The sequence below is a fragment of the Antechinus flavipes genome, chromosome 6 (genome assembly GCF_016432865.1).
Source record: "Antechinus flavipes isolate AdamAnt ecotype Samford, QLD, Australia chromosome 6, AdamAnt_v2, whole genome shotgun sequence".
Lineage (NCBI taxonomy): Eukaryota > Metazoa > Chordata > Mammalia > Dasyuromorphia > Dasyuridae > Antechinus > Antechinus flavipes.
The window spans coordinates 241,378,589-241,398,933 of record NC_067403.1 but is presented as its reverse complement, the minus strand read 5'-3'; the positions used below and the strand labels follow the sequence as shown (position 1 = coordinate 241,398,933).

Here is a 20,345-nt window from a genome sequence, read left to right as displayed (position 1 = left end):
TCCTTGGTAACTTAAGGCTTGGCACATGGCTGGAAGACCTGGCTTTAAATTCTGCTTCTAACCCTGAAAAGCTGAGTGATCTTGAGCCAGTTTACTCTTTGAGTCTGAACTTTTTCATTTGTAAAATGGGGTTAACATCTCTTTCTGGCGTTGGGCAAGTTACATGGCAGGAGGCCTTAGAGGATATTCTCATTATCTACAGGCTGGGTCTGTCATTGTATCCTAAGGGTTGTAGGGTTTGAGTTTAAATTGGTTTCTTCCATTAAAGTTGCAGCATTCCTAAAGAAATGAGCAACAAATGCAGATAGAAGTGCACATCCAGCTGTAGTGTGTGTTCAGAAGTGAGGGTTGTTGGGCACTAGAGGATGGCATCATTATTAGCTTGGTCTCACAAAAGGCTTTCTGGAAAATTTAGGACCCAGACCTAGAGGGGGCAGGTGTTTTCTCGGCTTTAGGGTCTCTTGAGGCAAGAAAATGAGCTTGATCCCTAGGGAGCTTGTGGTGTGGGTTGGTTTATATGGAAAGGTTCTTGTGGTTGGGGAGGATGGAGCTAGAGAATAGGGTCTAGCTCACATGAAAGAGAATCAGAGTGATGGCAGGAAACATTCTGTAAGTGTTGGAACTCAGAATCGGGGGCTGTCTGAGATGCAGGCCAGCCTGACCAAGATGAAGGGGAGATGGGGCAGTAGCAGGGAAGACACTTGTCAGATGGAAGGGAGGCAAATAGATGGAAATGACTTGAGTGCAGGAGTGCCTGTCCCTGAGATAGGGGGTTTCTGTTCTTTCCTGTGCTGTTCTCTGATTGTCTCCCTGTTGTGTTGGAGCCTTGCGGGCTCTTGCTGCGCCGTGTCGTGCTGTGCTGGACTGCGCTCTTGGGCTGTCTGGGGCTTCTGAGACTCCTCCCCTTCCTCTCCTGGGGCCTGGGCCTGTGTGCTCGCTTTGCTGTGCTGTAGAGTTCTCCCAGACGCGGAACCAGCCCTCACTCTCACTCTTGTTTTGTTTTTTGGTGTAATGTCTAGCTTTATTTGCAGCTCCTTCAGCAGACTGCCTCTTCTGGGAACCTCAACACCCTGGGCAGCCTCCATCCAATGGGAGGTGAGTGGTCTTTTCATTTGTCATCTTCGGCCACATCATTAAGGCTGGGTGGTGGGTATCACTTAGATGAGCCACTTTGTAACGTCAGATTGTCATCTTAAAGGGAAGTCATCTTGGAACTTCCTGTTCTGGGGCAGAGTCTAGGCTAGAATTAGGATCTTTGAAGTCATCAGAAAAAACTGCATTCTGATTTTAGATCTCCACTAAAGGGTTCCAGCTGCCAGTGTTTTAAAACTAAAATACATTCACCCAAGTGAAGAAAGAGACTCAGATAACGATTTTTCCCTAGTATTTCATGACCAGGCTAAGACCCACTTTCATGGAAAAAACATGGGGGAAGTTCTAGATTCATATCCCGCCTTAGACTCTGGGAATGTTACCCAATTTCCTTCTACCTCAAGTTTACTCATCTATAAAATCAAAGGGTTGGATAGGGTGGCCCCCAAAGTCTCTTCCAGCTCTGAATCTATCATCTCATGCTCATTTTAGCCTCATAAATTTTGCAGGGCATTAAAATAGTTGATATTAAATGATTGAGGTTTTTTCATCTAACTTGAAGTGTTTAAGAAATTACTCATTTCTATAATAAAATGTCTTTTCTGCCCCTCCATCTTTATTCTGTGGTCACAGGGGGCCACCTTTCCTGTTTTTGGCTAGAGTAAGGATTTTTCAGTCATCTTTATCTCTTATGTAAGTTGTATTTATAAAATAATTTAACCTTAAAAATTTTAATTCCATAGGGAATGTGCCTTAAAATAAAATAAAAAGAAATCAAGCATACAAATATTTTCATCATTTAGTAATATAAAAAGCCTCCACATTCTACCTGAGATAACTCCCCAAAGTCTTAAGACATCAAAGGATAGCCTTGCCTTGACACTGCCCCAGCCTTGCCCCATTAATGGATATTGTGTCAAGCAAGTGCCTTCAGGGAGCTGTTGTGTCAGATAAATGTTCATTTCCTTTTTCCATGAAATAATAGTCCAAAAATTAGTTTCTTCTTCTAAATGATCTTCAGAGTTTGAAGGGACCTCAGCGTCCATTCATTATAATCTATAACTGAAGAGTTCCCCTGTAAATATTGTCTGACTTGTGGCTGTCCAGTTATTGCTTGATCATCTCCTAGGCCAGAGATTTACCACCCTTTCCTGACATCACAAGCTTCACCCCACTGAGTCCAAAATTTGTATAATGGATTTTGAACTCAATGACCCACTCTTCACATAGCAGCTCACTAAATAGTTAAAAAGAAAGTTATCAGATTTTGTTTTTTTCCCCAAGTTAAAAAATGTCCAGGTTAAAAGGTGGTTCATTTTGAGCCAAAAAATTACTAGCTTGCTCAGTTTTGCTTCCCAGCCTTCATTCTACTGTGTCAACTCTTATTTATCCACCATAATCAGTTTTTCCTTTGACATATCCCCATCAGATTTATATTTTCCTTGGACCCAAGATGACAATTGAACAGAAAGAAGTACATTTCTTCCCTTCCACCTCCCCTGTCCTTTCATATATAGAAAAACTTCCAGCCCAAGCAGACATATGGAAACAGAGATGAGATATTTGTGGATCCGGCTAAGTTAGATCAGGAACATAGAATGGGGAGAAATAAAGTACCTGGTCCTGCCCAAAGAGGGGCCTAAGTTGTGCAGGGTGTAGAGGAGACTCGGTGTGCCAAGCGGGGGGTTGGAGGGGGAGCTGTGTAGCTTGTAGTCTTTGTTTTGAATTCTAGCCTGGTTTGAAACCTGCATAGTTATAATCAGAGTAGAAATCCCAGCTCAAAATGGAAGTCTTCAGAGTATTCCAATTGTCAGATTGAGGTGGAGCCCAGCAGCAATCTACTGGGCTGAATTCAGTGTGTAGGATCAGATTTTGCTCTGTTTAAGAACACTTTGGGAACACCAGAAGCTTATATCACAAGAACCTCCAGTTTGAGATGTTCTTTGTTATATTTGTAATATTGGTTATATTTGTAATAACCAACACTCAGTACTTCGAGAAAGCAGAAGTACCAACCCACATATTTCCTATAGAGTCTGGTCTTAGTCTAAAATGTCTAAAGTCAGGAGGAATGTTAGGAGAATAAGCAAGCAAACAGAATCTGACCATTTAAAGACAATTATGCTGACAGGAATACTTGGCAAAACCCAGAAGAGATTACAAAATGTCTACAAGCAAATACTCAAAACAAAACACTGCTTGGGTGCAAATTCAGCTAGAATTCTGAAAGAGGCAAAGTTAGGAAAAATCCTTACCAAGAAAATTAAAGCTATGAAAAGAAGAATTAAAAGGGAATCATTTCTTGAAAATCAAAATGGGCCAAAGAGATGTCTAATGAATTACTGAGACTAGAAATATTAAGGTCAAAAGACTGAAGGAACAAAAAAGGTAGACATCTCAGAGCAAAAATAACTGACCTGAAAAACAGATCAAACAATCATAGGACTACCTGAAAGCCATGATGAGACATAAACGTAGCATTCAAGAAATCACAAAAGACAACTGCCAGATCTCTCAGAAGCAGAGGGCAAAGTGAAAATAGAATTCACCAGTTATCTCCTGAAAGAAATTCCAAAACGAAGATTCTCTGCCACATTATAGCTAAAATTTAGAATAATCGGTTTAAAGAAAAGAAGACTGCAAGTAGCCAAAAAGGAAGGAACCACAATTAGGATCACATATAATTTAACATCCACCACTAGGAAGGAATGGAGAGCTTAGATAATGATATTTAAGAAGGCAAACGATATGGATTCATAGCCAGTAATACTTTGCTCAGCAAAAGTAAATGGGAAAGAGGAAGAAGAAAGACAATAAGTATCTATGTACCACCTACTGCATGCCAGGTACTGTGTTAAGTGCTTCTCACAGTTTCTTCTGATCCTTATAACAACCCTTTGAGGTAGTTGATATAACAAAGAACTTCCAAGCATTCTTGATGAAAGGATGCATAAAGACTTTGAAGTTCAAACACACAAATTAAGAGAAATGTAAAAAAAGTAAATATAAACAATTATAAGGGACTAAACACCAAAGAATAAGTTGCTTCCATTTTAATATGGGGACATCATATATGTGTCCCTCTAGAAGCCCATTGTCAGAAATCACAGATGGAGTCCAATTGGACAGAAGGTTTAGGAGTAGTTCTTATGTCTTCATTGGGGGTAAAAGGGAGAAAAAGGTTATGGAAAATCATCTCACATATTTGGAATGGGCAGATATAGGTCTATATGAAGAAACAGGTGAGGGTAAAGGGAGTGACTGACACTTGAACTTCAGTTCTCATCTAAACTGGTCAAAGGAGGCAAAAGACATACTTGGTTACAGTGTCAATAGGAAAATGAAGGAAAGGCTAGAAGAGAGAGAAGGAAATAAGTGCAAATTAAGTTGGGCACTAGCCCTCAGCTAAAGACACTCTTTTGTTCCACAATATTTATAGCAGCTCTTTCTGCCCTGGTAAGGAATTAAACTGAGGAGATGCCACCAAATAAGGAATGACTGAGCAAGTTATGGTATATACTTGTGTTGAAATGCTACTGAGCTTTAAGACACGAAAAACTTGGAAAAACTTGTATGAACTTTTACCAAATAGAACCAGGAAAATCATTTATATGGTGGCAACAGTATTGTTAAGACAAGGCACAGTGAAAGCTTTAGGAGTGTCTGACTAGCCTAACGATTACATATGATTCCATGCTACCTACCTCTCAATAGAGGTGAAGGACACAAAGGGCAGAATGAGATCTTTTGCGGGGAAGTGGCAGATGTGGAGATCCATTTTATTTAATTATGAGGGACTTTTCTTTCTTAATGGGGAGAGGGGAAGGTTGACGAGAAGAAGGAAAGATTATTTTTGACTAAAAAGTGAAATTTAATTTTTAAATATTTTCTTTTGGGTCTTCTATCATTCTTTCTAGTATGTATCTATTGTATATGCTATCCACATCCTCACAAGTAACCCAGCAAAACTAATTAAAATCCTAAAGAGAAAAAAACTAGAGCTTTGGGAAAATAGGGGAAAAGAGAACTCTGTCATTCTGAATTAGCTTTCTAGAGCTAGTTCTCTTACATTCTCTCTGTGTGTCTTTTCCTCCAAAGAGCAGTAACTCTTGCAAAATGGCCCTCAGTTTTGTTTCAGCCCTTTGTAGATCATTCCAAAGCTGCAGACAGGGACTGGTTCTTTCCTAATATACCCTAATCTCCTACTCCTACAACTTATTCTTATACTGAGAAAGTTAAGTATAGCTCAAATCTGTGAAACCTTATGATGAAGCTAATAGAGCTTTTCGATTCTTCAGACTAGTGTTCTGTCAAATTTGCTATCATTGTTCTCAACAATGAAAGCAATCTTTTGTCTGAAATGTTCATTTCAATTTTGCAGGACTAAATGCAATGCAGTTACAGAATTTGGCTGCATTGGCGGCGGCTGCTAGCGCCGCTCAGAATACGCCAAGTGGTACCAATGCTCTCACGACATCTAGCAGTCCTCTCAGTGTCCTCACCAGTTCAGGTAAGACTGACTGCTGCCGGGGGTGAGGGGAAGGCTGGTTCTTGCTGAAAGTCTGATCCTGGCTTTGCCATTAACTTATCTGGCTAATTTGGGCTCTGTACTTGACTTTTCTGGGCTGTAGTTTCCTTATCTGTCAAATGAGGGGTGTAGACTTCTTTCTAGGCTCCATTCTGACCCTAAACATTCCACCGTGTGTCTAAGAGGAAAGTATCTCATCCTGGAAACTTGTTGAATGCCCAGCCTTTAGTTTGAAATATTTTATTCACTCTTCTTTCTATCTGTCACACTGACATCATTTGAATGGTCATACACACCTCCCTACTAGCCAATTATTAACTTGTCCCCACACAGAGAAATAAAGTGAAGCAAAACAGATCCTCTGATTGCCTTTGTCTGACAGCATCCCTCTGCCTTATTTATTCTGCCACCTCTTAGTCTCATTGAGGCCATGCTTCTGCACTCCTCCGACTGGTCACTTAATTGCTCAGCATTCTGATGTTTTCTAGTGTTGTTTTCCTTAAATTGTAGTCATTATTGTAAAAAGTTGCTTCTTTTGCTTTACTCAGCATCATTTCATGCTACTCTTGCCACAGTTCTTTGAAGTCTTATTTGTTGTTTCTTTATGATATAGGAATATTTCCTTCTATCTGTATCCCATGATACATTTAGCTATTCTCCAGAAGGGACTCTATATAGGACAGTTTTTGCTATCTTTGCCCTCTTTGGAATATACATCCCATGGTTATATTGGCACTCAAACATAGACATACATTCCAGTCTTTTTGATGTACTTTAAGTTGTTTTTTTTTAAATAGTTGGACCAAGTCACAGCTCCATTAGGAGTCCTGTCAACTTGTGTCTCTGACATTTTGTTGTTTTTTCTCTTTTCTAATCCGAGTATGAGATGAAACTTGAGTGTTTTCTTTTGTTTATTAGCCTACTTTTAAAAATGAATAAGAAACAAGCTGTTTGCAAGGTTTCTCTAATTTAAGATCCCATTTCATTCTGTTTTTCCTCCTTTTCTTTTACTAGCCACTGTGGCAAAGATGATAAAACTGTGTAATTAGAATGCCCTTTACAAATAGAATGCTTTCTCACTATGGTTGTTGATGTGGGTGGGAAGATGGTCTGTATTTAAGGCTTTCATTTTTAATAGCAGGGTCCTCACCGAGCTCCAGTAGCAGCAACTCTGTTAATCCAATGGCTTCCCTTGGAGCCCTGCAGACACTGGCAGGAGCAACTGCCGGCCTCAACGTTGGCTCCTTAGCAGGTAAGACACAAAGTGTTCCACATCAGGCCTTGGTTCGAACTTAAGAAAGTCATGGAGGAAATGTCAGTGATTCCAAGTAGATGTAAAAATGTGGTGCTGTGCACACATCTCTGTCTCCCCAGACATCCAGTGGTTAAGCATTTACCTCTGGAGCCCTATATACAAGGGAATTAGTCCTTGAAGGAGCTGTACATTTCATAACTTAGCCAGTTTTCAAAGGAGGAAAAGGGCTAAAGACCATTTTTCTTTGAAAACCAGGGGAATAGCGCTATTGTTTCCCCCATACAGGGATGGCTGCCTTAAATGGTGGCTTGGGCAGTGGCGGTCTTTCTAACGGCACTGGAAGCACAATGGAGGCCCTCACGCAGGCCTACTCTGGGATCCAGCAGTATGCTGCCGCTGCACTCCCGACTCTCTACAACCAGAACCTGTTAACACAGCAGAGTATTGGTGCTGCAGGAAGTCAGAAGGAAGGTAGGCTCCCAATTAGTTTTTAGTGGTGATGATGGGGAGTGAGGGGAGGAGGTGAAGGGGGGGGAGGCAGAGGACACGGAAGGCCCAGAGCCAGGAACGATGTCATAGTGCAATCCTAAAGAGGTCTGGGATTGCATTGGCATGGAGTCTCTCTCAGAAAGATTCATCACCTAGCGGTCACTCTTCTTAGAATGGTTTTCTTTCCCCATGGCTAACCTTGTCCTTAGATAATAGATATGGTCTATCACTGAAATGACAGTTGAAGCTTGGTAGGGTCTCTGGGAGTTTGCACTGACACAGACTTCAAGAATCCCGAGTTACCTTCATACCACAGTGAGGGAGGGGAAAACCAGGATTCTTATGGCTAATGTATAAACTTGTCTTGGGATCTCAAACTCTGTAGATTAGATTAGACAACCTCTCCTTAGTTTTCAGGGATCGTAACGACCTGCTTGGGCAATATGGTTCTTCTTAAATCAGAATTTATCTTATTTCTAGCATTGTAATCTTTAATACTGAAACTCCTGAAATGAGCTCGCTTCTCAGATGAAGAAACACATACAATTTGTGGCCTTGTCTAAAACCAGATGAAGATCTTAGAAATTGATTCTTATTAGAAAGTTATTTCTACAGTATTATTTATGCCCGGGTATTCCTTTTAACTGTGTTATTATGCAGGTAAGGTACTTCAGATTTAAATTTTTCAAAATGAGTTCAATTTAAATAACAGAGAAGACAAACCAACATGTGATATATTAGGAAAGAAGCAAGGGAGTGAATTGGCCCAGTAATTTGAAGAAGGATTGTTGAAGAATCTCAGCTTTGACATAAATTTTATTGAATTTAGGAGGCCCATCTTAGTAATAAGCTACTTGTCACTAGATATTGCCTGCAGGAACAAGGATGACTTCTAGCATCTAGTGTTCACATTGGACTGTGTTTTTGTAACCCATAGAGAGCTGGCATTGTTTAAATATAATTACAAAGGACGCGAACGCCTCAGAGCACCAGCAGTCAGACAACACACTTGAAACTAACTGGCTTTGCTGATTTTTTTTCCCCTGCTCTATAGGCAGGACCCTCTTTTAAATAAGCAGGGCCTGTTCCCAAAGTTCATTTGGAAATCAGTTCTTTACAACTTGAAACATGTTTTCTTACAGAAAACTGTCTTATATGAGGTTCCCAGGCCAGTTTTAAGAGGTCATAGACTTCTATTTTAACTATAATAAGTTGCACTAAGAGTACTAGCCTGACTTCTTAGTGCCAGGGTGATACAGGATGAAGTTGAAGGAAGGGTATTCTCCTTTCTTAAGGAAAGAGCCAGTCTTGGGGAAAACTGTGAACGAGGCAAAGGAAAAAAGTTGTTGGGTTTTTTGTTGTTGTTTTTTAAATCTTTCCCGTCTCCTTTCTATACTTTTCTCTCCTTTCAGTCAGTCAGATATTTATTAGGTACTTCTAGCATGTAGGCATTAGAGATAAAAGTGCAAAAATTTGAATGACTATTAGTATCCTGTGCCCTAATTCTTCTTAGTGCCATTCTAAGGCGTTTCTTATCCCCGGAGGTGTATGTTGGTCCCAAACTACCATCCTCTGCCCTAATTTACAATTCCCAATTTGGTGCGGCATTAACAAGGTATGCTTGGCTGCTCAAGTAGCAGTCTCTTCCAGAAGAAGTGAATGTCTCTTTGTGACAGTGACTCTTCTCATTGATAAACAACAGCTCGATACCCCTCAATAAGAACACTCGATTTCTAGGGACCGTGCGTGCTGCCTTCTTCCCTGTTCCCACATCATTCGTGTCCCACCTGGGTCCTTACTCTCGCCCCAAATCCCCCTTGGCCACATGCTTGCATTGCCAGTGCCTCTCCCATGTCTCCTGTCTTTTCCTGAATTTTCTCCGGTTTCATAGGGCTCTTTAAGTCATATAAAAAGTATTGCTAGCTATGTGTTTCTCTCCCCCCTCCCCCCCAACAACAACAACTACAAGCTTTTTTCTTAAATGGTTATGAAAGTGAGGCTCATTGGAAAGAAAATAATAGTTCATGTGTGGCTAGTTTATCTAGCCCCATACATCTCTGATTTGTATTTTAAAAGGGAGAGACTTGTTAACCTCCTTCTATCTTAACCTAGTAAATTTTCAGGCTGTATGAAGTGAGATAGTTTTGTGGATGGGCCCCTCACGCCAGCCAGAATTGAGTCCTACTTTTGAGTCTGCCTGCTTCAGGCATGGGCTCCTTCTCAAACCTCACCTTCTTTAAAGAGTTGATATCTTTTTGCAATTATAGGTAGTTGTTTCTATCAAACTCTAGAAGTTTTGTATATAAAATGGAATCCTGGGCTGTATGTAGTCCATAGTCCTAGAGAACTGAGGGCCTGTTTTCTTTTGCCTAAGCAGTCAAGACTGGCCTTTTGGGCTGACTGTTCGGACCGTGTTCCGTCCTCTCACCCGTTACTGCCGATTCCTCTGAGATCTGACGCCGCCCAGTCTGGTTACTTACTCTATGCCGTGTTCATGTAGAGTAACTCAGGTTAGGGAGAGACAGCAGGACTAGGAGGCAGAGACCCTGCCTTTGTGAAAGGAGAAGCCTCAGGTGTGTGAATGGATGGGGCGCAGGATTACAAGACTCAGCTGTCTGCAAGTTGTGCAGACTCTGCTGGATGTGGTGTGTAGCTGCCCTGACCTGTCTGTTTAATCAGTGGGTATTTTGAAGGTCCAGAAGGAGCCAACCTGTTCATCTACCACCTGCCCCAGGAGTTTGGAGATCAGGACCTACTGCAGATGTTCATGCCTTTTGGAAATGTTGTTTCTGCCAAGGTTTTCATCGACAAGCAGACAAACCTGAGCAAGTGCTTTGGTATGTTAGCTTCTATTTCCCCGGCTTTGGAGGTGAGGGCTCTGGCAGGGGTCGCTTTGTGTAGTGAGCTGTCAGTCCCCAGGTTCTTGTCGCAGCTTCTAAAGGTGCAGACCTTGGACCGGCCCTCTGGGAAGAGGGGTGGGGGCAAGGTGGGGGCAAGGTATCGGGCTCAGAGCTTGCCTGCCTCCTCTTCATTCCCTCACGGTGGCTTGTTATCTCGTTCACAGGGTTTGTAAGCTATGACAATCCTGTTTCAGCGCAGGCTGCCATCCAATCAATGAACGGCTTTCAGATTGGCATGAAACGACTGAAAGTGCAGCTCAAACGCTCGAAGAATGACAGCAAGCCCTACTGAGCATTCTCCCCTCTGGGACTGGAGTGAGAGGGTCTTCTGGTAAGTGGGGGAAGGAGCGCCCGCCCTTAGTGATTCGAAGCCCAAAGGCTGCGTGTTGGCAGCCCTGGACCCTGACCCTGCCACTCTCGCTGGCACCTCTTGCCCTGAAGACTCGGCTACTGCCTCCTGTGGGAGTTCGGCTTCGTGTGGAGGACGAGTTTGTGCTTTGTTTGGTTTCCAGTGTTTTACTTTGGAGTTTAGGTGCCATATCGCGGAGATTTTTTTTTTTTTTCTTTATTTAAAGTTTGCTGTGTTTGTAAACAGTGTGTGTTGAGAAGGACCAACACCAGACCGCCTTGGGGTGGGAGGGGGGAATGGAAAGGAGCTCAAGAGAGCCAGAACAGATTGTCCTGGGGACAAGGATGGAGAGGCAGGGAGATTAGCACTGACTTTGGAGGATGGGGTGATGGGACTGACACCAAATGGCCTTTGGGAGCAAGGTTCACAGAGCTCCTCCTCTCAGTGGCTGTCTTCAGGATGATTCTTTTCAGCTGCTTAGAGCAAAAAAACAACAACAGAAAACAAAAAAACAGCTTCAGAGAGCTCCAGAGGTTCTTGCCATCTATATTTAGGATACCTGTCCTTGTTTTTTTGCCTTTCTTTGAAAAAAGGAGCTAGCAAGATTTCTGGGAATAAAGCGCCTGCTAAATTAGCTAGCAATATACACAAGAGAAACCGTCGTTATCAGTCATTAGCTTTCATAGCAGTTGGATGCATTCACATAGCTCTGGCTGCCCAGTGCCCTTGCTAGATAGAAATAGATCTAACAAAGCCATGGTATAGTCCCTCCTTTTAACACACTAAAAGTGTTCATAGCCAATTTAACAGAAGCTTCAATAGGGAAGGGGCTAGTTCAAAGTGGGTTGGCCACCTTATATTTTCACAATTCTGTCCACTGGATTTTCTTAAAAAGGAAAAAAAAAAAAAGAATCTCCTTCTGTCTTATCCTAAGTGTTCTCTGAGGCCGGTTTCTAGCTGAAAGGGCAGCCGGCCAGGAGCAGCTTCTTAACCTGGCCAGAATACATCACTGGCCCTGATTATTTGGTGTCCCCTTCCCAGTGTACCAGAGCAGACGGCTGGTCCCTGCAGCCCAGTGGCCTGCTTCTGACCAGGGCCAGTACTTCGTATTTAAGAAGAATGAGAAGCCTGCATTCACACAGGGTCAGCTTTTCCAGAGTTTTTCCGTGGATGTTGGTGGCCGCCAGAACTGGGTTTTGGACGTTTCTGCAGGGCCATTGTGGCTCCTTGCTTAAACCGCCAACACCCCACCTTCACTGGTGGCAGAACGTTTACACACTCGACATAGTATTCATTTCATTTACCTCAATTTTTATCTTGTCCATTTCATGTCCTTTGTGCTGACCCCGTTCAAGTGAGCATCCGAGCTGCCTCTCACCCCATCTCATTCCCTCCCTGGGCCGGTACCCAACGAGAGGCCCTGGGCGCTGCCTCTTCTCCACAAGGTGGGGGGTTAGCTGAGCTTGAGAAAGGAAACGCTCTTCAGAATGCACGCCTCGCAGGGCCACTTGTGTTACCGTTCGGTGTGAATGTCGGCCAGCTCTGGAATCAGGGCCCCAGAATCCTTAAGCTTCAAGAAGTACTAGCCCTGAACCATAGCATCCACTCTCAGCAGGAAGCCAGGCGGGGGCCTTCTCTGTTTCGTGCTGGCTATAGGGACGGCTGGCGAGAAGTCAGTCTTTCTGTTTTCCACATAGTGGTGAACCTGTTCCATTAACGGGCGAATACCTGCTACCTTCTCCAAGTGATAATGTGGGTCTGTGTCCTCTAGGGAAGCACGTAATGTACACCTCTTAGGCTGAACCATGTAAACTTGAATTCTGTGCACTGGGAGAAATGTGTCCTGGTTTTCAGAGGAGAAAACTGTTCCAAAGGCTTCCAGGTTCATGGTGGGATTTTTTTTTTAATAAAGAAAAAAAATAATAAAAAGAGGAAAAAATGCAAGGTTGGGAGGCACTGTTCTGAATCCCTACCTGCTGGAACTGAGAATGTCATTTCTATTTTTATAGAAGTTTTATACAGCTCCAGGGTGGAGAATATTTATTAACTAAATTATATCTCTGGAAAAGGCCAGGATTTTGTAGAATCCAGAATGTGATTGTTTTACACACACAGGATGCTGTGTATTATTGAAACTACTGACTTTCAGTGGCCCCTTTGCAGCCTGACTAGCCCGCCAGAGGGGGAGAGGATTGATGCTGTGACTTGGTAGGGGAGAGATCCGTGCTCCCCAGAGCACTGCAGTTAATCATGAGCCTCCCTCTCCATTTCTCTCCTTTGCCACCTCCCTGCTGTGAGGTGCCCAAAGCCTTCTTGCCACAAGGGTTCATTTAACCTTTTCCCCCAGTGTTTTGCCAGCCTTTCACGATCTGACACCCCTAACAGCGGGCACAGTCCCCCTCTCAATGCTGGAAGTCGTGTCCGGTCGCAGGCCTATGTCAAGGGGCTCCACTCCCTCCCAGGGGAGGGTCAGGGTGAGAGGCAGCTGTCCCCGGGCCCTCCTTTGTCCCTCAGTCAGCCCGGAGCACAGCCCTCTCCTCAGGCCAGAAATGTGTTTTACGGAAAAGCTGCTCCATGTCGGAGGAAGGGCGTGGGTCAGGCCCAGGGCCTGATCCGAACATGCAGTCGAGTCTTAAGTGGTCCTGTCACCGGCTCCCATTGTGTCGTCTGCTGTCCTCTGTTTCTCAGTTCCATCATGAAATCAGTTTGTCTTGGAAGCAGCCAGACCTCCAACCTCCCTAAGACTGGGCCGGGCCCAAAGGGAAGCCGAGAGCTTGGATTTCCCAGACGGAGCCCCCCGGGAAGAGGGCTCGTGAGCGTTCCCCGCGTCCAGCCGCCAGGGCACTCCTCGCCAGGACTCCTCTTCTTTCAGAGGCGTGGCTGCTGCTGTCCTTGGGGTGGGGAGGGTGGAGGAGGGAGAGAAGGGGACCCAGACATCGGGTCTGGCGGAGTCCGCCGAGACAGGTCCCAGGAAATCCAGGCCTCGGTTTCTGTTTTGCTCTTGGCCGTCTGATGTCTTCTTGGTGTCCTCCATGTACTTTGACTTTCCCCTGTGTCCATCGTTAGCATGTGCAAAAGTTCCCTGTCACTTGCCTCCCCCAGAAGGCCTCCTCGTTTCAGGGCTGTACACACAGTGAGTGTCCCTGTTTTCTCTCTCTTCGTTTGGACGTATTGCTCTGTGTAACTCAGTGGGTCTCCCTCTTTCTGGTTTGTTTTTTTCTAGATTCCTGCCGTTTGTTCATCGTTGTGCCTAAAGCATGTCGATGTGGCGTCAAGTACATCGTCCAAATCCTTGTCTCTTCAGCTTCTCTGATGCTTGAACTCTCACCTTTGACCTTGTGTTGACCTTTGATGCTGATGTGTATTTTTTATTATGTTTGTTTCTTTCTTTGTTTTTCTTTAAATTTTTTTGTGCTGCCAAATTGGTTTTGCTAGAACGACTGCTGAAGGGGAAATATTTAAACTTGCATTTGAATATAAAAAAATCTATTTTTCTAGAACTTCATAAGATAACCACTTGATTTTGTGATTCCAATTCTTTGTAATTGTCTTCAGAGCAGCCCTACTAGCACATGCCGTGTGGTGTTTGTATTTCTGTGAACACACAGCCAGTCCGTTTCTAGGCTTTGTTTTTCTGTGTGCTTAGTTTTAAAGCAAAACTTTGAAGCAAACAATGAAATAAAAGACGTCACTAAACCTTTGAGGCTCCTGAGCACATTTTGCTGATCTAGTTTCTGGGGCTTGAGGAGACAGCATGTATTTTTTTTTTTCCCCTTGAGTTCTTAAACTGCAGAAAACACTTGAACTCCCTCTCCTGTGTTGATAGCGGGCAGCCTTCTGGCCTCCCTGCCCCTTTTCTTTGTCCTTCCCTGTGGTTCTCCACCTCCATCTTCGGTGAACCTTTGGATCCACATTGATGTTGTCCTGTTTCATTAACTCCCATGCTTGTTTCTACAATCTCCTCAGCAAAATGTGATGCTTTGGTTTTCCTTTCCAACTCAGATAATGCCCAGAAAACCCACGTTTTGCATGTTTCCTGCTGTTTTCTTCACACCTTCGTATATATCACCTTCACCTCTCTGTTTTCTATAGTTTGTGCAAAAACTGACTGATTTAAAGGGTTTCAAAGAAGCTGTTTCAAATTGTTGTGGGGTTGGTTTTTTTTTTTCTGGATTATTTTTATTTTGATGTGGCAAATTTCTCCTCGGTTGCCTGTAAGATTACTTGCCTGTGCGCTTGGACTGTCCTGATTGGCCTCCAGGCCTTGGGAGGGAGCTTCTGGTTACACCCTGGTCATGTAGAAAGCTGAGTATAGTGGGAGACTTAAGGATATGGAAAGGATAGAAGAGATGGGAAACCCAGAAGGTGGCTGTGGGTGGGACGCTTACAGCAATGTGAATTTGAAAAATCCCCTCACACAAAGACCTCCTTCGGAAGTTTGTGCCTTTCATTGACTTCCTGATCCCTTGAGAGATAATGAGCCCCATTTAGCCTCCAAGGAAAGGCTAGGTTTCTTGACCCACTGTTGGAAAGAGCCCGTGACCCCGCTGGCAACACACGTACCAGCTCTTTTCCTAGGTGACAAGCACAACACCGGTCTCCCTGCTGTTTACAGACTTCAGGCACTGCCCCGGCTCTTCCCGCACTCCACATCCCCTCTCCCCAGGAGGAAGAGCCAGCAGCTTTTCTGCCTGCCCTTCACGGGGGCCGCTTTCCCCAGTATCCTGGGATTCGTTGGACAACCCACTTCAGTAAAAAGTTGAAATGCATAAAAGTGAGGTCTGGTCATTAGGAAGTGGAAGAGTAAAGAATAGAATTGAAAAGTGTCCATTTGGTGGAAGATGGAGATTCTAGAAGGAGGGAGCTTAAGGATGCCAGCCAAGACAGGCCAGACACTTCTGGGAGCCTGTGGGAGATGAAATGTCTTGATTCTCTAGGACTAGGGTGAGAGATTAAAAGGCCTAGAGGAAAGTGTGAGGCACTGCTGGAAAGATCTGGAGAGAGGAGGTGATGAAGGAGCAATCCCAGCTATATCTCAGTTTGGGGGGGTGGGGCAGCTTCTTGGGTAGTGCCACCCTGTAGTGAGAAAGGGGAGAACTTTTTTTTTTTTTTTTGGGGAGGGGGGCGGGGGTCTTTGCATGGAAAAAGGCGGTGAGCACCACAGTCTGACCGCACAGAGGGCCCGAGTGAGATCTTCTCCCTTCCCGCCTTGATCCGGAGAATCTCTGTTTTGCCAATCTGTTTTGCTTTTGATTCCGAAAGGAGCTCTGGGGAAACCTGTGGATACAACCAAAATGCCAAACGTTGGATGTTATTTTCCTTTCCTTTCCTCTCTTTGATTGTTTTAGTTGTTCTGTGGTGGTTTTAATGGATTTGAGACCCTGGGACGGCAGCTGCCTTTCTGATTTCCAGCTGCTTTTTGTGAATAATTTAAAAAGAAAAAAAAAAAGTAACTTTCCATTTTGGAGACAAACCTGTGTGAGTTTTTTATTGGTACAAACGTTGTATTTAAACACTAGGGGTTTTGTACAGTTTTTTGCCTTTTCTACTAGAAAACAATGTAAAGTGATTTCACAATGTGAAGAGAAAAAAATTGCCACTGACCAAACGTACAGTCTGTTCTGCAGCAGCAATGGGGTTCAATCAACTCGAAGTCGTGATTCAGTTGTAGAGATGCTTTCCCCTTAACCTTGTTCAAGCTTTTCCTTTCTTTCCCCTGTTTTGATTTGCAAAAGAAACCGTCTCTTTTGTGTGAAATTGTGTTGTACTCTGTAGAAAATTATGGATTTTACTTTAATCGTTAAAAAAACAAAAAAACAAAAAAAACAAAAAAAGCAGCAGCAAGAAGAGCCCTGTGGCTTTTCTGGCCTGGTCGCAGAGTTTGTGTAGTGGGTTTAAAGATGAAAAGATTGTTACAAGTTTGGAACAAGCGAGTATGTGTTTAAAAAAAAAAAAAAAAAAAAGGAAATTTCCTTCCTTTGTGTGTTTTCCTTTTGTCCCAATGGGGAACCTAAACCTGTTTTAATTGCACAGACACACGGACAAAAAGTCATTTTGTATCTGCCAAGTGTGGTACCTTCCTTTGTTTATTTGCTATTAAACTGTTTGAGAAGAATCTGTGTCATATCTTTGTTTTCTAATACTGTTGGGATGGGATCCTCCCCCCCGCCCCCACCCGCTCTCGTCCCTGTCATCCCTGCCCGGACGGTGATGAGAAGGTAGTGCTCTGTGGGACGTGAGACGGAAGGCTTCCTGTGGGGCCTACTGTTCGGAGTGTTCCAGAGCCCTGTGACACAGCTGGTAACACTGCTCAAAGAACACCTGCGTGTAGCTCTCCCTGGAGAACTGCCCCCACAGCCCCCTTACCCATTCTCTTCCCAAGACACATGCTGCAGTCCTCCTGCTGCTTCTCAGGACCTCCCCCCACCCCTCTCCTTTTCCCCCCAATTGATATTATCAGAAAGTCTGTAGGGACACTCCCTGAGGGGGCTAAAATAGAGGATCGGGTCTCTTTCGATCGTAATGGTGGAATGCTGCCTGTAACCTTTGTCCTAATGCCGCTGCCCCTGACTGTAGAGGCTAGCCTGGGTCTGGGGATCGTGCAGCCAGTGCCACTGTTTACCAAAGTTCATCCAATGAACCCATTTACTGAGCCCTCTCTGTGGAGAGGATCCAGTGCTAGGTGGGCCCTGTCATGTGATCCTGCTACGGGACTGGGTTGTGTGCCCAGGTAAGTCAGAACGGTGGAAGAGGATGGCACGAGAGCCGGCTTAGATTTTGGAGGAGGGTATGGAATTGGGAGGATATTTCTGGAGTGTTCAGATGTGGTTCCCTGATGTACGTGGTACGGGGGTCAGGACCCTTATTTAGAGCCGGGGAGTGGGTGGGGACTGACTGAACAGCCTGACCAAGCCCTCGCCATCTCTCGTGTGTCAGTGCTGCCACGAGGCACAGAAGGCGGGTGTTTGGAAACCCACCTTCTAGGCTGATTTTCCCCTTTACCCCTGCTAGGGCTCACTTCTCTACTCACCTCACGGGGTTGCTATAGATCATATGAAAGAAAGATGGAGAATGTCTTGCAGAGGGGTAAACCCATGATCCCCACAATTGGGGAAGCTGAGGTTGGGCAGTCACTTGAAGCACTTGAATGACTGCACAAAGTGACACACGAATGGTGGGCATCTCTGCAGCCGGAACCACCCAGGCTGCCTCAGGAGGATCAGAGGCATCTAGCTTAGAAATGGGAGGTCAGAGCCATTGGGCCCCTTCAGTGGCCCCTGCACCCCGGAAGCAAAGACTCCAAAAAGCCAGCTCTGAATATACGATTAAATCATTCGGATCCTGTTGGGTAGGGAAGCAGACACGTCCATTTCTCAGGAGGCTCTTGCTCCAACCCCTTTGAAAGAAACTCTGCTACTTGCCCAACTTTAAAGTGACGGAGTCATTTCGTTCTCCAAAAGATTCACAGCCATTTTCTTCCTGTTGCATTAAAGTGCTGGCATACAGATAGCTCACGACCCAAGGAGTACTTGACAAGCTCAGAATAGTCTCTAATGAGAGTCAAGAGCTACTCTAAACCAGAGATCTATTAAATGTGGAAATAAAGCTCAGATTATATCATCCTCTGTCAAGATGGATTTGTGCAAAAACATCCCACCTTTTTTTTTCTGTCACGTAAAATCTGGTATTAATCTCACCGTTACCAAGGACTCTTCCTTCTGACGTTGCTCAGCGTGCTATTTGGATACCGGTGGCCAGAAAGAGCGAAGGTGAGTTCTTGTGTTTAGCTCCCACTGCCGTAATTTTCCCAGCGGGCTGAACTCCCTGGTTCAGTCTTGGCCCACTCTCTGGGGCCAATTCAGAGACAAAGATACTGGAGTGATTTGCCATTGCCTTCTCCAGCTCATTTGATAGATGACAAAACTGAGGGGAACAGGGCTTTGTGACCTGCCCAGGGTCACGCAGCCGGTGGGTGAGTCTTGTCCCCGGGTCATCCTGACTGCAGGCCTGGCACTAGAAGTCGACTGCATCTCAGTGTTGCCCACGGGGTCACAAATTCTTTGTTTCAAAAGCATGGTGTAGCAAGGGCCAGGGGGCACCCCGGATTGAGTATAGATGCTATTGTGTCATACCTCAGGAGGCAATCAGACTGGTCTCTGACACTCAGTAATACCATAATCTTGGGAGGGCCAGCCTCCAAATGCAAAAAATAATTTGGGAACATCAGAAAGGAGATCATTCCTTATTCCTCGCCATAAAGTTAATGATGGCCTTTATCTAGTATTTACTATGTGCTAGACACAGTGCTAAACATTTTTTTCATTCTCTCATTTGATCCTCCCATTAACCCTGGGAGCTGAGTGCCTTCCCATTTTACAGATGGGGAAACAAAGACTCGCTAAGCCACTTGCCTGAAATCATACAGCTTGTGTTTGAGGCTGGATTTGAACTTGGGTTCCTGCCTCCAGGCCAGTGCTCTATCCACTTGGTCCCCTACCTGCCTCTGGTTCCACAGAGAAATGGTTTAGGAGATAGCCAGGTAGTCAACTTCTAATTATACACACACATATGCACGCACGCACACACGTGTTGTTCCTTGGGTAAGTGAACACCCCTGTGGCGGGCGCTGCTCGGACTGGATACAAAGGCGAGGATCTGTAATTTAAGCCTTTCTTGGGCCTGCCTCTTACCAGCCTTTATTCATCATGGTGCTTTTGGATAGAAAAAATTTGATAAATGTTGTAAGCCTTATGGAAAAGCCCTATGTAAGGTTCCTGGAAACTGACGAGCGAATGCATTTTACGCCTTTCTAGTTTCTCGCCTTTTCTAAGGATGCTTAGACCGAGAGCACCCTGGCCTGTGGCGAGTTTCTTGGGCTAATCACAAGTCGGTCCTGTGGTAATGGGGGTAGCTGCTGCTGTTCCTCAAAACTTAACCCTTAACGGCTCTAGGTGATGTCCTGGGGGTCTTTCTGAGCCGGCCGTGCTACCCACCACCCCACAGGCCAACTAGATACCTTGTGCAGGCAGCTTTTCGGTTGGAAAGCGCCAGTGTGTTCCCAGAGGAAGCTGTGATTTCTTTCTCCTCCTCAGGTACATTGAACAGCTAAGTACTGAGATCTTCAGATCTATAGTCAGGAAGACCCCAGTTGGAATCTTATCTCGGGTTATATTTCCCCCGTAAAAGACTTGTACTACTAAACTAACGTAGGGATTCAGCCCTCCGGCCAATGGCGTACTCCCTCACTTGCCAGGTGGCTCTCTCCTTATGGTATCTTAGGATTCTTACTTGATAAAACTCCTTTTCTTGTTAAAAGCTCTTAGGATGATTCATAAAGCAATGTGTATTAAAAATAAATAAAAACAGCTTTGAAAGTCCTTATTTGGCCTACTGTTAGTAGTATAATTAAGTCTTTGGGGGGAAAATCTGATCTCAGACACTGGGCAAGTCATTTAATCCCTGTCAGCCTCGGATTCCTCATGTATAAAATGGGATAATAGCATCTACCTCTCAAGAGTGTGAGGATGGGAAAAATTAATGTGGAAAGCGCTTTGCAAATTTTAAAGCACTTTATAAATATTATTAGTATTACTACCTTTATACTGGAATTGTTTCCAATTTATTTTTCAGTTAACAGGATAATAGTGTCTTCTCAGGATTGTGAGGATCAGATAAGTTAATGTGGAAAGTGCTTTACAAATCTTAAAACATTTTATAAATGCTATTAGTATT

General features: G+C 44.3%; 1 protein-coding gene across 8 annotated transcripts in view; it reads left to right on the top strand.

Annotated features, from left to right (window-relative positions):
• Positions 1 to 16,728, top strand: part of CELF1 (CUGBP Elav-like family member 1) — a 99,523-nt gene extending 82,795 nt beyond the window's left edge. For 4 of the 8 annotated variants that reach the window (XM_051965168.1, XM_051965162.1, XM_051965167.1 and 1 more), the window contains 6 exons: positions 1,020 to 1,095; positions 5,474 to 5,602; positions 6,759 to 6,872; positions 7,161 to 7,346; positions 10,058 to 10,201; positions 10,429 to 16,728. In XM_051965168.1, the coding sequence (XP_051821128.1) occupies positions 1,020 to 1,095; positions 5,474 to 5,602; positions 6,759 to 6,872; positions 7,161 to 7,346; positions 10,058 to 10,201; positions 10,429 to 10,556 (777 nt within the window). In that variant the 3' untranslated portion in view covers positions 10,557 to 16,728. The remainder of the gene's footprint in view (positions 1 to 1,019; positions 1,096 to 5,473; positions 5,603 to 6,758; positions 6,873 to 7,160; positions 7,347 to 10,057; positions 10,202 to 10,428) is intronic. The other 4 variants (XM_051965163.1, XM_051965165.1, XM_051965166.1 and 1 more) reach the window with 4 other exon arrangements.
• Positions 16,729 to 20,345: the final 3,617 nt, after the last annotated feature.